At 35.5% G+C, this 12,329-nt stretch overlaps 2 protein-coding genes across 2 annotated transcripts; one reads left to right on the top strand and one right to left on the bottom strand.

Annotated features, from left to right (window-relative positions):
- Nucleotides 1-2,633: 2,633 nt before the first annotated feature.
- Nucleotides 2,634-8,813, bottom strand: LOC113239083 (potassium channel subfamily K member 9). Its single transcript, XM_026475951.1, has 7 exons — nucleotides 8,311-8,813; nucleotides 7,387-7,604; nucleotides 7,019-7,193; nucleotides 5,410-5,516; nucleotides 4,486-4,604; nucleotides 4,246-4,354; nucleotides 2,634-2,889 (listed from the first exon to the last, which is right to left on the bottom strand). Exons 1-7 carry the CDS (start codon nucleotides 8,441-8,443, stop codon nucleotides 2,767-2,769), a joined length of 984 nt encoding a protein of 327 aa, XP_026331736.1. The 5' UTR covers nucleotides 8,444-8,813; the 3' UTR covers nucleotides 2,634-2,766.
- A 681-nt stretch (nucleotides 8,814-9,494) lies between these two features.
- Nucleotides 9,495-12,124, top strand: LOC113239085 (bifunctional glutamate/proline--tRNA ligase-like; the record flags this gene model as incomplete). The annotated part of the gene is made up of 3 exons (XM_026475952.1): nucleotides 9,495-9,621; nucleotides 9,711-10,043; nucleotides 11,971-12,124. Coding segments are annotated over exons 1-3 (524 nt in total), but the record flags the coding sequence as incomplete, so codon positions are not given.
- Nucleotides 12,125-12,329: the final 205 nt, after the last annotated feature.

Here is a 12,329-nt window from a genome sequence, read left to right as displayed (position 1 = left end):
ACTTTTGAGAACACTAAGGGGGCGTTCGCACTACGAGTATATCGTGACGACAGAGTGTCGTGCAGTTTGCAGTGTCGTGGCTTGTATATTTAAATGAAGTTCACATATAGCACGACACGATTAACTGTCGTTCACGATTTTTTATCGTTACAACGACAAACTGTCGTCACCATAGATTTAGTATATAGGTCATCACAGTGGGAACAGCTAGAACGACAGTCGTCAGACGATAAAAAAACGTCACGATAAAAACGTGACGACAGATTGTCGCAGCTCCTATTGTCGTTACGTTTTATTTATCACAGTCCGCACGTATTCTGCTCCCTGCCCTCCCCTCTCGTACCCCGCGCCCTCTGCTCGCTTTGCAGTAGCGTTGGGTCCTAACCAGAGATGGGCAAGGAGGCTGTCGTGAAACGATAAAATTGTCGTCACGATCTAGTGGGAACAGCTAGTCACGACAGTCGTTCAACGATAAAAAATCGTCCACGACAGATTGTCGTGATATGGGAACAGGTTAGACACGACAGTCGTCCAACGATAATAAAACGTGACGACGTAATGGGAACGCGCCCTGACTGTATCATGATCCGATCTAAATTAAACGAACACACGCCTGTTTACAAGCAATTTCAAAAAAATAATTAAACCGTTTTGTTCTGGCTTTTCCATAGTTTTCATTATATCTTCGATTGTACCGAAGGGGTTGAATAGACGTATTATTAAAGTAGACCGATCGGGAAAGTAGACTAAATTGAAAACTAGACCAAACGGGAAAGTAGACGAAATGGGAAATAGACGAATCAGGAAAAACAAGTGACCCGATCGGGAAAGTAAACGAATAGTAAAAGTGGACCGATCGGGAAATTAGACCAATTGTACCGAAGGGTTTATAATCATGTGAACAAAATTGGTATTTTTCATTACCACGAAAAGATAAGTCATTTTATAAAAGAAACATTTATTCATTTCACCAATTTTTGGCACAACAATAAAAATTTGTATTAAAATACAAATAACCAGTAAAAAAAATCCTATTCTATAACATAATGTATGTGCGATCATGTTTTGAATGTTAGAAAAATAAAACGAGATCAACTTATATCACAGATAAGAATTGTAGAACATTTGCAGAAATTGTAAACAGCTTACAGCTAACACAAATACTGAGTATTGACTAGATTTAAACACTTAAGAGTGCAAGATAATGTGATTTAGTATATGTACAGACAGCCGTCACACACAAAAAACCACTTACTTATTATTTCCTATTCTGCGCCTGCCCTGAATACATAATGATTTCTAGCTTTCGTAGTGTAGCATTTTAGTATTTTGTGATATTTTGTATGCATTTAGTAGTTTTTAACAGCAGTATACATTTAAATAAGAGTGCGTTCATCAAACGTGATATAAAATGAGGTATTTTCTTTTTATTATTAGACAATGGTGTCGAATTTCGTATTCTGAAAAGCTGTAGGGACAAGATTAGAGCCTGTTTTGATGTTTTAATGTTCTGAATGAAAAATAATCAATACTACCTATAAATAAATTCTTATTCATGGAATATTCGTAATATAAATGCGTCAATATCTAAATTTTAAAACTGACTATTTTTTGTGTGATATCATTACACTTACATACTACTATGGATCAATAACTCAAGAAGACTGCCACAGCGTACTATAACGTAGTCAGGTATTTAGTACCGATTGGTACACTGTCGCGACGAGTACCAAATAGCTATATTTGTAAGTTATTGACGAGCTGCAATTTATCAAAGCGATTCTAATTTCTAGTGATAACAAACAAATCCACTAGATGGCGGTTATTTCACCGATTTTTATGGATACTGCCAGCCGGTTCGGCCATTCTGTTATTTTGCTTAGGATTAGCGCCATCAACCCATATTAGCAAGGCGCAATTGACAAATTAGTTTGTAACACAATGTCATCTACACACATCATAAGTTTCTGAAAGTAAAGTTTTTTAATGATTTTTTAACACCAAAGAATTTTGTTTGGTCAATTTAATTTTTCAAATTCTAATTACAAAATTGACCAAAAAATATCCAACAGTGTTAAAAAAAAATAACAAAAAGCCTGATTTCCGGTAATTGGCGAAAACATGCTTTTTCCCTAGACTCTTTTGATGTGTATTAATACACATATTTGTCAAGTTTAGAAAATAATTTTAGCTTGTGGTCAATGTTTGAATACTACAAGGAACAAACTGACTATACTCGTATATTTTTTAAGATGGAGTAAAATGACTGTTCATTGCGCAAATGTTGCCCACTTGCTAGCAGCTAGTGATTGCAATCGATAATATTCCATCGACTATCGACTGAATGTTAGTCACGCTTAAACATTAAATAGCCGAACTTGTTTCATTTCAATCATTATCGGCCCATCAGCATCCATTTAACTTCCAAAAATTGTAGAAGAAACGTTACTAGTAATCAGAACTTCATATTAAAATTATATTCACGAATTAACAGCTCGTACGCTATCGTAATAATAATAATAATAATAAATAACGCACTCAACGTAGCCCCGCACTAGGGAAACCCTGTGTCGCAAGTGCCATGGACACACACATAGACATCCACAAATTACATCCAAACTCACGAGAGAAATAAATGTAGACCATACAAATATTTCTCCCGGCCCGGGAATCGAACCTGGGACCTTTATGTGGCAGTACGGCAAGGTAACCGTTCGGCCGCGGAGGCAATTGTTGTTTGACATTAACGTTGTCATTACTCCTCGATTAGACGGAGGCGCGTTCGAGACGATCAGTCGCGAGCGACAGGCGGCTTGCCAACACGCGGTGCGGCGCCGCCAACAGTGCGCCCTCACACTGCTTGTTGCCGAGACAGTTGCACGAGCATACCTGTAGAAGTAGTACCTATATGAGTATGTGTGTTTACAAAGTTATAGCAAGCATTATGTTGTAGGCAGCATTCAGAAGTAAGTCTAAGGGTCGTATTCTAGAACTCTACTCAATGCTCAAGTCAGGATTTGAGTATGATTTAAAACACTCGAAATCATACTCAAGTCCCTGCCATTAGGATCGTATATCAAGTGCAATCCTGACTTGAGCATTGAATAGAGTTCTAGAATACGACTCTTAGACACGGATTGCGTGACTGCCGTCTTTGTCACAACTAACGCATTGATTTTCATTTAGGTAACTTTCGAGACGTTGGCACCTAAAGTTCTTTTCTCTTTCTTTAATTAAATTTCTTCAATCTTTGAATCAGTACAGGGTACTACAAAACTGACCTCAAAATTCATTCATCCCCTGGTTTGCCACCCTTGGAGGTGTAATGTTTTCTTCAATGGGACCACTACTGAGGTACCTTCTTTCCAACAAAAAAAAGAATCACCAAAATCGATTATAATATTATTAGTATAATAGTAATAAGGGGAGAGGCGAGAGTCTAAAATAGATATAATAATAATCATTTATTTCGGACTCTGAATCCATAGTGTTAGTAGTAACAAAATAACTTAAAAATTTGTGTTAGTAACAACTGGAAAATACATTTTAATATTTATTAATGAGATTCCCGTGTACATAGGCTTGAGCTGCCAACTACAGCTCCAGCTACTCAATAACTCAATTTCGCCAAAAATGCCGATTATGTTAGTCATGACAAGGATATCATCTCTCTATATATTACATTGCAATTTTGTAAAGAGAGGTTCATACCGCATAATGAATCGAAGTTAATTTTTTTGTATCTATGTAGCATAATTATTAACTTTCAATCAATTACAATTAGATACGATACGGTAGCTGCGGGAATTCCTGAAATTGCGCGAGAATTCTCCGGAAAACGCGCAACCTATTTTTTGTTTTTTTTTATCTAGTTTGTTACACAACTGACATAAATTTCATTATGCTACGGACTATTTCGACATAAAAACTCACTTCCGTTCCATGGTAATGTAAATTTAGCCTTAGTGGTGATTAAGGTAATTTATATTATTAAGGTTAAATAAACCGTTTTTTTGTCTAAAATAAAATTGTTTCATTTCTAATGTGTAGGAATCGCAAAAACTTAAGAACTCGATAAAGTAACCACGTTAGAAACGTCATAGCCCTGCTTCGTACCTCAACAATTACTATATTAGGTCATAAGTGTATGAGTCTCAGCCGTGAAGACAGTGTGTAGAGCCAGATCTAATATAAAAACCTGAGATGTGTATGACACATCGCATTTGCATTGTCAAAAAGTCTTACCGAAGCCTGATCTTCATGTGCCCTTTGTCGACCAATGACGTGTCCATCTATCGGCAACAGCGTTCTTGAATTTTCCTTTTCTTCCTCGCGGGCGTTCTCTTCAGCTTGCCTGAAAATAATTAAAGACGATATTAAATACCAGAACACACATGATTACACTTTATACAACTTGTATCTTTTATTATAGGCAAGGGCACATTTGTACTTGTCTAACTGGATTTATCTTGCGTCAATACTCACATAGTCATGAAACGCAGGACAAGCAAGTTGATGCTAGCGGCGACCACGGCCAATCCGAAGAGAATGAACACTAGGCTTAAAGCCACATAGCCTGGCTTACTTGTGAGGGCTTGGTCGTTCTGGAATAATAATAGTACATTATTGCAGAGGCTGGGAAGTAAAGGGTTGCAGAACGAATATGGTATGAATTAGTAGTCAGGCAATCCCCGTTCCCGCCAAGGTATATATAGTGCTTATCTGTAACGAGTTGCACGCTCCATAAATGACACACTTTCTAGGTTCTTTTTTGAAAGTAATACAAAAATTTCTGGGCATATTTGAGAAAAATATATTTGCATAAGTAGCCTATGCCGCATACTTCACGACTAAAAACAAAAACGTGTCGTTGTGACAAAGCTTTCCTTTTGCTTAATGAGGCAAGTTCAAAATGTGCTTATTTTAAATAAACAAATTTCAATTGAAATCGTCATCATTTTTGATAGTAGTAAGCTTTCCTGTCAGTACAAAACCTGCCTGGGTAGGTGTCACTGTACTATCCACTACTACTGTAAAGCAGCACCACTGTATTCCCAATTTAATGGTTAGCAGAGCCAACGCAAACACTGGCACTGGAAGCTTAAGATATCATGTTCCACGGTCGTCTACGCCTTTGCGATACAAAGGTTGCTTTCTAAGAGTGGTAAACCGGTATACATAGTGGTTACTACTTTCAATCAGGTAGATTGTCTGAGTGCGCGACGCTTAATATACCATGTAAAAAGTAGGAATATTTAAAATTCCGTTGGTAATTTAAACGATTTCATTGAGAAGAGGGAGGAAAAGTCAGGGATGTCTAATTGTCAACCTACCTGACAAAGCCCCATTTTCTGAATCTAACACAGAACTATATTTGTAGGATAACATGTAATGGTAACCATCACCTACCTGCAAAGCAACATAATCACCGAAGCCAATTGTAGTAAGCGTCACGAAGCAGTAGTAGAAGCTGTCAAAGTAACTCCAGCCTTCATAACGAGAAAACACTGCGGCACCTACGAAACATAATTATTATAGAATTCCCTGCAGATGGCTGTTAAAATTCTAAGTTCGACTGTTTAAACTTTTAGTTTTGGATGTGGTTTTTCAGTTACTATTGTAACATTAACAATATTGGTTTCCGTGTGACTGCAAGTGTTATATTGTTGTTACACATGCAAGTTCTAGGCTAGGCTAGGCTGTCTTATGTTGTTTTGGTTCAGTGGCCAGCTACAACTGCTTGATTTTGGTAACCCTGGGCCCAATGTCCTTTGAATTAGGGATGTCACGGATGTGGGTTATTATGACGACATCTGCGGATGCGGACAGGAATGTGAATGTTATCACCTTCAAATCTACAGATGCGGATGTGTGATAAAAATGTTTTTTTGATCCACATTTGCTGATCAACCCTGGTGATCATTGAATTATCATTAATTGAAACAGATATAATAGTTTTACATAATTGTGTTAAAAGATATTGATGGAATATTACATGTATTATTAATACTTCAAGTTCTTTTATAATGGGGACTTTACATATTATGAATAATAATTTTCCACCTTTTTGGGACTTAATCTATTTCCAAGTGGATCGTAAATTAAGCCCGCGCCGCGAAGAAGAATAATATAAATATATAATGTAAATAAAAAGCTGTTCACTTTGAGATCGTGAGTGAAAACGTTCTAAAAAACATTTTTTAAAGGTGGCAGCACTGTTTATACTTAAACGTAGTTGGGGATTCGCTCTGGGCCTTTTGGAGGGAAAAGTGTCGTTTTTATTTTGACTTTTAATTATTTTGTGAAATCTAGTTTAAAGTGGAATAGGATAGTGCTATTGTGCCTTCATCGAAGATTAAAACGCGAAATTATACGAATCTCGAACTAAAATACCCGTATCGGCCCGTTCTAAGGAACCCCGAGTCAATCCAAGCACGCCGCCTCAAATTGCCTATCCTCTTTGTGGTGGCCATATTTACAGAAATATAATTAAACGTTTATGTTTTCGGCTGAAGGACTTTGTTTCCATGGCCAGCAATAAATTTAAAAAAAATTAAATGTAGTTACGAAAATCAATAAGCTGTGACGAAAATCAATTTAAATTCAAACACAATTTTCGCAACTAGTATGTAACATAAGCTAAATCATTATTTATGTGTTTAGAAAACAAACAGGTTGTTGCCTAAACCAACACGCTGCCGAATTCTCGATTGGCTAATTAGCACTAGTACTTGGCAAGGGCTTTGCGAGACGATTTTGTTGTGACCTGCAAAACATCCGCACCTGCAAAAACTCTGCATTCATTAATGCAGAAATGTCTGATGCAGGTAATAAAAAATGTTGCGGATCATCCGCGTTCCGGATGCGGATGCAGACGTCTGCGGCATCCCTATTTTGAATGCTTATTTTTTCCAAAATCACGAATTCCTTTTCTATGAAAGACAACTTTTGTTTTTGACAGATATTAGTAATTCTGCAGGTAAAATGATTATGCATACAATAGTTTGACTGTTTTTACCTGTAGTAATAATAATAGAAGACAGCATGCCCGTAGCAAACATGAGATTCATCTCAGTCGCTTCTGTAGTGTTACACCTGAGATAACATTTGGCTCGTCTGATTACAACTGATGCAAACTTGTTGAGACGTTCACCTATGCTCTGGAACATCACTAAGCCTAGAGGGATGCCCACCTATAAGTTAGATAATAAAAATTACTTTATTATATTAAACTTATTGTGAAAAAGTAATAACAATATTACAACAATAACTATGTTCATATCAATGGTTAAAATGAAATGGCATTGCCATGGGTCTGTAATTTACCATACTAGCCACTGGGAATTCTACTAATAATATAATATGTGAAGAAACAAAATAACTTACCATAGCATAAGCCATACAAAACGCCTTTCCTCCAACTGTAACAGGTGTAGAATGTCCGTAGCCAATCATGGCTAGTACGACTGTAGCAAAATAAAAGGCACCAGCAAATTTCCACTGTGGCCCAGCTTTGTGAGGTTTATTCTCTATTATTACTATTTCTATCATGTGATAGTCTTCTGGTGTGATGTTGTATTTACGGACTAGACCATTTTTCATGTCTGAAAAGTTAAATACATTCATTTGAAAAATGTGGTGGTGTATTTTGAGAATATTTAATCACATATATAAGTATAACAGACTACAATTTGGAAAGGCACTTTCTCATTTTTACTTCATTAAGTCTGTGGCCTAAACCTTATGGCAATGGAATGTGGGTTAGACATAAAAATGAAACTTCAATATTCCCAGTTAATACTAATAGTGTGCCAGACCCCTGCTTGGTCTTAACTAGAAAATTTTCTGAGTATCGGCGTCCTGATTTTTATTCAAATTGGAATCAATCGGATTAGGTTGTCTAGAAATCAGATGGGTTACTGAGCGAGAAGATGAACCTGATTCCTACATCTTTCTAATTTGTGAGATAATCAACTAATGTTCCGATTAGAAATGTCAAAAATTTCCAATCTGTCAGTTGTGAATCGCAATTATGCGCCTCGATTCGGAAAAGACGCAGTTTCCGTCAGTTTGATGGAATTCACTCCAGCACATTAACCAGATCACTCGGACCAGAACAACCAAAACCAATTTAAAAAACGTTCTTCTTCTTCTTTTAAATGTTATGGCTCCATCGAAATAATTTAAAAAAGTTAATTTCCTATATACATAACTGATTCTTCTTTATATTGATCCTACCGGGAATCGTACCCGAATCGAGCATACCGGGCACAGAGGTGGTCAAAAGTATGTTTAGTACCGAAATATTACCTGAAAGAACTTCCCATCGTTTACTCTCAGTATCTGACTCCAGGGCATCAAAGACTGCTGCTCCAATAAGCAAATATGTGAAAGTACATACGACAAGGGACAAGGTTCGTACATTCTGTTTCTTCATCTTCATCTTTACAAACCTCTTCTTTTTTGCACTAAAAACTGGGTAAATACAAAAGTACGACTTTGCTTTGTATAAAACTAATAGATAAATTTAATTTATATACATTTTCGGCTTGTGGTTCTCTTTTTAGAACCAATGTTACGCACAAGTTGTTATGTCCAAAAAAAAAAATATACAAATAGTGCTCGGGATGCGCAATGGCGAAAACTTGTATCGGTTTAACTCTCTTTATATCGTTGTCAATATTAATTATTACACTGTGTCCAGTTTACATGATTTACTGAGTAGAAAATACAAAAAAAAAACATCGAGTTATCGTAATACGAATACGAATTTCGAGTATTTTCGAGTTGAGTTGACAATTTTGACAACAGAAGGGATGAATGACAGTAGGAAATGAGAGAGAGTTCAAAAACTTTAGGTAGTTTTGTAGTATTAGTTTCTCAATACATTTTTTTTTTACGATTGATGTCGGTATAAGTACTGAATATATACATGGCAAGGGTCTTTATTTCACTATTTAGTGAAAATAAAGTGTAAATATTTATACGAATGTATGTATGAAAAAATATTTCCTAAAAAATTGTATTTTGATATCCTGAAGACACCAAACATTGCACTGTGCTGATTGGTGCTACTATATGTTTCTTTCATAATATACGTTATGTGAAAATTCGGCAAATATGTGAGATGTTCATAGTTTTGAGTTTGTATCATATACATATACTAAATCTATGTTTTGTATTGTATGGAGCTAGCCTATATGCCTTGCAGGTTTTATAGAATTTGTCTAAAACGTACGGTCTGAAAAACAGCTTTATCTTTTATTTACATAATATAGGTTACTATAATATTATTTAACGCTAAATTACTATGTTACGTGTTACTACGATAAATTCATTCAATTTTATTTATTTATTACTTGACTTTGTCCAGTGGTGCCAAATTTTCGGTTGAAGTGACGACGACGCTTATTTCAACTTCCAACTCTCTTTAAATATATTACATTAAACAGAAATTAGAAAGATTATTATAGTACCACTACAGTTGTCAATGTGACATTTCTGTCGTGTGTGGTGGTCGACAGGTGTTAATTTTACTCAAATAAATAAGAAAATTAACCCGAAACACGCGATAATCACTAACAATGAAGATCTTGTGTAATAAATCTAACCCACCTTTAGGTAAAATATCTACTTTCATACATATATTTCTTTATATTGCTTCAGGTTATGAACATAGCCTAAAATAGCCTATTTATGTGAATTTCCAGGTGGTTTCTTGGCTATAGAGCTATACAGGTCCATGTCGAAGAGTATTGAAGTGTCCTGGGGAACTGAAGCGTCTGTAACATTGCCCAATGCTTTGAAATCTGTGCCATATGGAACTAGTAATGATTTAATAAGGATTATTGAGAATGCTTTCAATAAGTCCGCTGGGCCGCTGCAGAGGGTTACGATGAACCATTGGCTGTCTTTCAGTCTCATCCTGGATGAAGAAATCCCAAAATCTATTGAGTACCTGGACAAGGCGTTGGGTCCATTGACATATTTAGTTGGCGAAAGTTTGTCTGTCTCTGATCTTGCTGTTTTTAGCGTTTTGTATGGTAAGTTTATAGTATCCTATACCCGTCATTGCTTCAGAAAAAAATTATTTCATATTAAAATAAATTGAAAATATTTAATGTGGCATATTCATAAATCAGGAGTTAGAAAGAAGTGGAAATATTTATTTGTGACATCACAACCTCATCATGTCATTACATATTTATTTATTTGAAAGTCTTAATTGCTGATTAGCAAGAATGAACTTACATGCTAACTAATACAGAAACAGTAGTAACATTATATAACTTATTATGTTACATTAAGCATGTCATAATGACATGCTTAATGTAACGTAATAAGCATGTTCAAGTAACAACTTGAATTTTTATGTTTAAGTTAACTCTGCAACTTCAGCTTGTCTTAAGACAGGCCTCTTCCAGAGATTTCCATTTCTCTTTATTTCTTACTATTTGCCCTCATGCTCCTCCAGCAACATATTTAAAATCTTCCCATCTAAAACATGGTCTCCCCTTTTTTCCTGTCTTGAATACCATTTCACAGTAACTTTTGTCCATTTATCAGTTTTGTCTTGTACAGAGGCGGCTCGTGAGAGTGGGAGTTCACTTACCTATACATATTTTAAATAAAAAATTAAACTCACATTATAGTGTCCATTTTAAACAATGCCACTAAGCAACACTACGCTTCTTAACAATGATTAAATAATAATACATTTTACAACACAACAAAATGCACGCGAAAAAAATACGGTCTGATTATTTGCGCAGAGTGCCACTCAAAGTTTGCTAATTTTCTAATACTAGTCTTTTGTTTCACGTGTCGCTCTGTTAAGAAATTTCTCGTTCGCACCCATTGAATTCAGTATTGAACTTTGTAAGCAACTTTGGTTTATAGGAGCGCATCACGGAGTGCTCTACTCAAGGGTCAGTATGCTATATTATATTAAAGAGAAAGATAAAAATTAATTATATGTTTGTCGCTCATTAATAAAAAAAGACTACGGCTACTAATATAATATGAAAGCTTAATTAATAAATTTATTTTGGTGGGTTGGATAGGAGTGGGAGTTCACTACACCATTCCTTAGGACGAGACGCCTCTGGTCTTGCATAAATTTGGTTGTTTTATTATTTCTGTGACTTTTTTAGTCTTTGACATGCTTTTAATTGTAGTTTTACTTTATCTTTTAATTTTACGTTAGGACACTTCTTTCCAAACTATCATATATCATGACGTCTGATGTCAGTACATAAGCTGAATATTAATGTTCATTTGCTAAAAAGGGATGAAACATTTCACAACCAGTAAACAACTATAAATAACTCCAGAGGTATAAGAAAATATTCCTGATTCACTTTTTGCATGTTCAAGTGACTTATATGAGCCGATTAACATTTTTCGGTCAAATGCTGTATTTAATATGTATTTAATAACTTTAACATTATGTTTCGTGTCATCATTAATTACTATTTAATTGCAAGTAATTTGTGTTTGGTTATATTTTATTACACACAGCATCCTCTTGCTATAATGTCCATTAATAGAACATAGTAGGTTTGTCTATTTATAACAAAATTTGTTAATAATAATGATTAACTATAATTATAATAATAATAATAATAATGCCCGCACTCAACATAGCCCCGCACTAGGGAAACCTTATGTCGCGGGTGCCATGGACACACACATAGACAACCACAAATTACACCCAAACTCACAAGAGAAATAAATCTAGGCCATACAAATATTTCTCCTGGCCCGGGAATCGAACCTGGGACCTCTGCGTGGCCGACATAGTAACCGCACTGCCACTGACTTTATTGCACTATTATAAGGTTATTGCACACTTGATCTCTGCCAAAAGTGTCAAACTATCTCTTTTTGATATTGCATATTTGAATCTGAAATTATTAGGTTGAAACTGAGCCCAATAAAAGAAAACATTACATAATTTTATGATTCCAGTATCCTCGAAATTCAAGGAGCTATCGAAGTCCAACCCTCCAAAAAACATCCTGAGGTGGATGAAACTCATCCAAGCTCAACCACCAGTAGCAAAAGCACTCAAGGAACTGCCCGCTGATGCCTTGGATAACTTGTATAAGGCTTTTGCATCCAGGTGAATATTTTGTAAATATTTTGGGTATGATTTCTCATCCATATGTCAAGTTATGTTTAATTGACATAAAACCAAATAACTGTTAAAACTCCTTACCTTGAGGGATACAATAACTTGTGCATTCGTTAAAAATGTTTTGGCATGATGCCAATAATATGTAATTAGGGGTTAAAGTATGAAATTGCCGTTTTATTGCAATAGGTTC

The sequence above is a fragment of the Hyposmocoma kahamanoa genome, unplaced genomic scaffold, assembly GCF_003589595.1.
Source record: "Hyposmocoma kahamanoa isolate Upper Pololo Valley unplaced genomic scaffold, ASM358959v1 99419, whole genome shotgun sequence".
NCBI lineage: Eukaryota > Metazoa > Arthropoda > Insecta > Lepidoptera > Cosmopterigidae > Hyposmocoma > Hyposmocoma kahamanoa.
This window is presented reverse-complemented; position numbering and strand designations above follow the sequence as displayed.

What these genes read in the sequence shown, in the direction of transcription:
- LOC113239083 (XM_026475951.1), bottom strand. Translation starts at nt 8,443, where the DNA reads ATGAAGATGAAGAAACAGAATGTACGAACCTTGTCCCTTGTCGTATGT. An exon ending in ACGATGGGAAGTTCTTTCAG is followed by an intron (nt 7,605 to 8,310) that starts GTAATATTTCGG and finishes TTAACTTTTCAG; the next exon opens with ACATGAAAAATGGTCTAGTC. An exon ending in CACATGAAGATCAGGCTTCG is followed by an intron (nt 2,890 to 4,245) that starts GTAAGACTTTTT and finishes CTACTTCTACAG; the next exon opens with GTATGCTCGTGCAACTGTCT.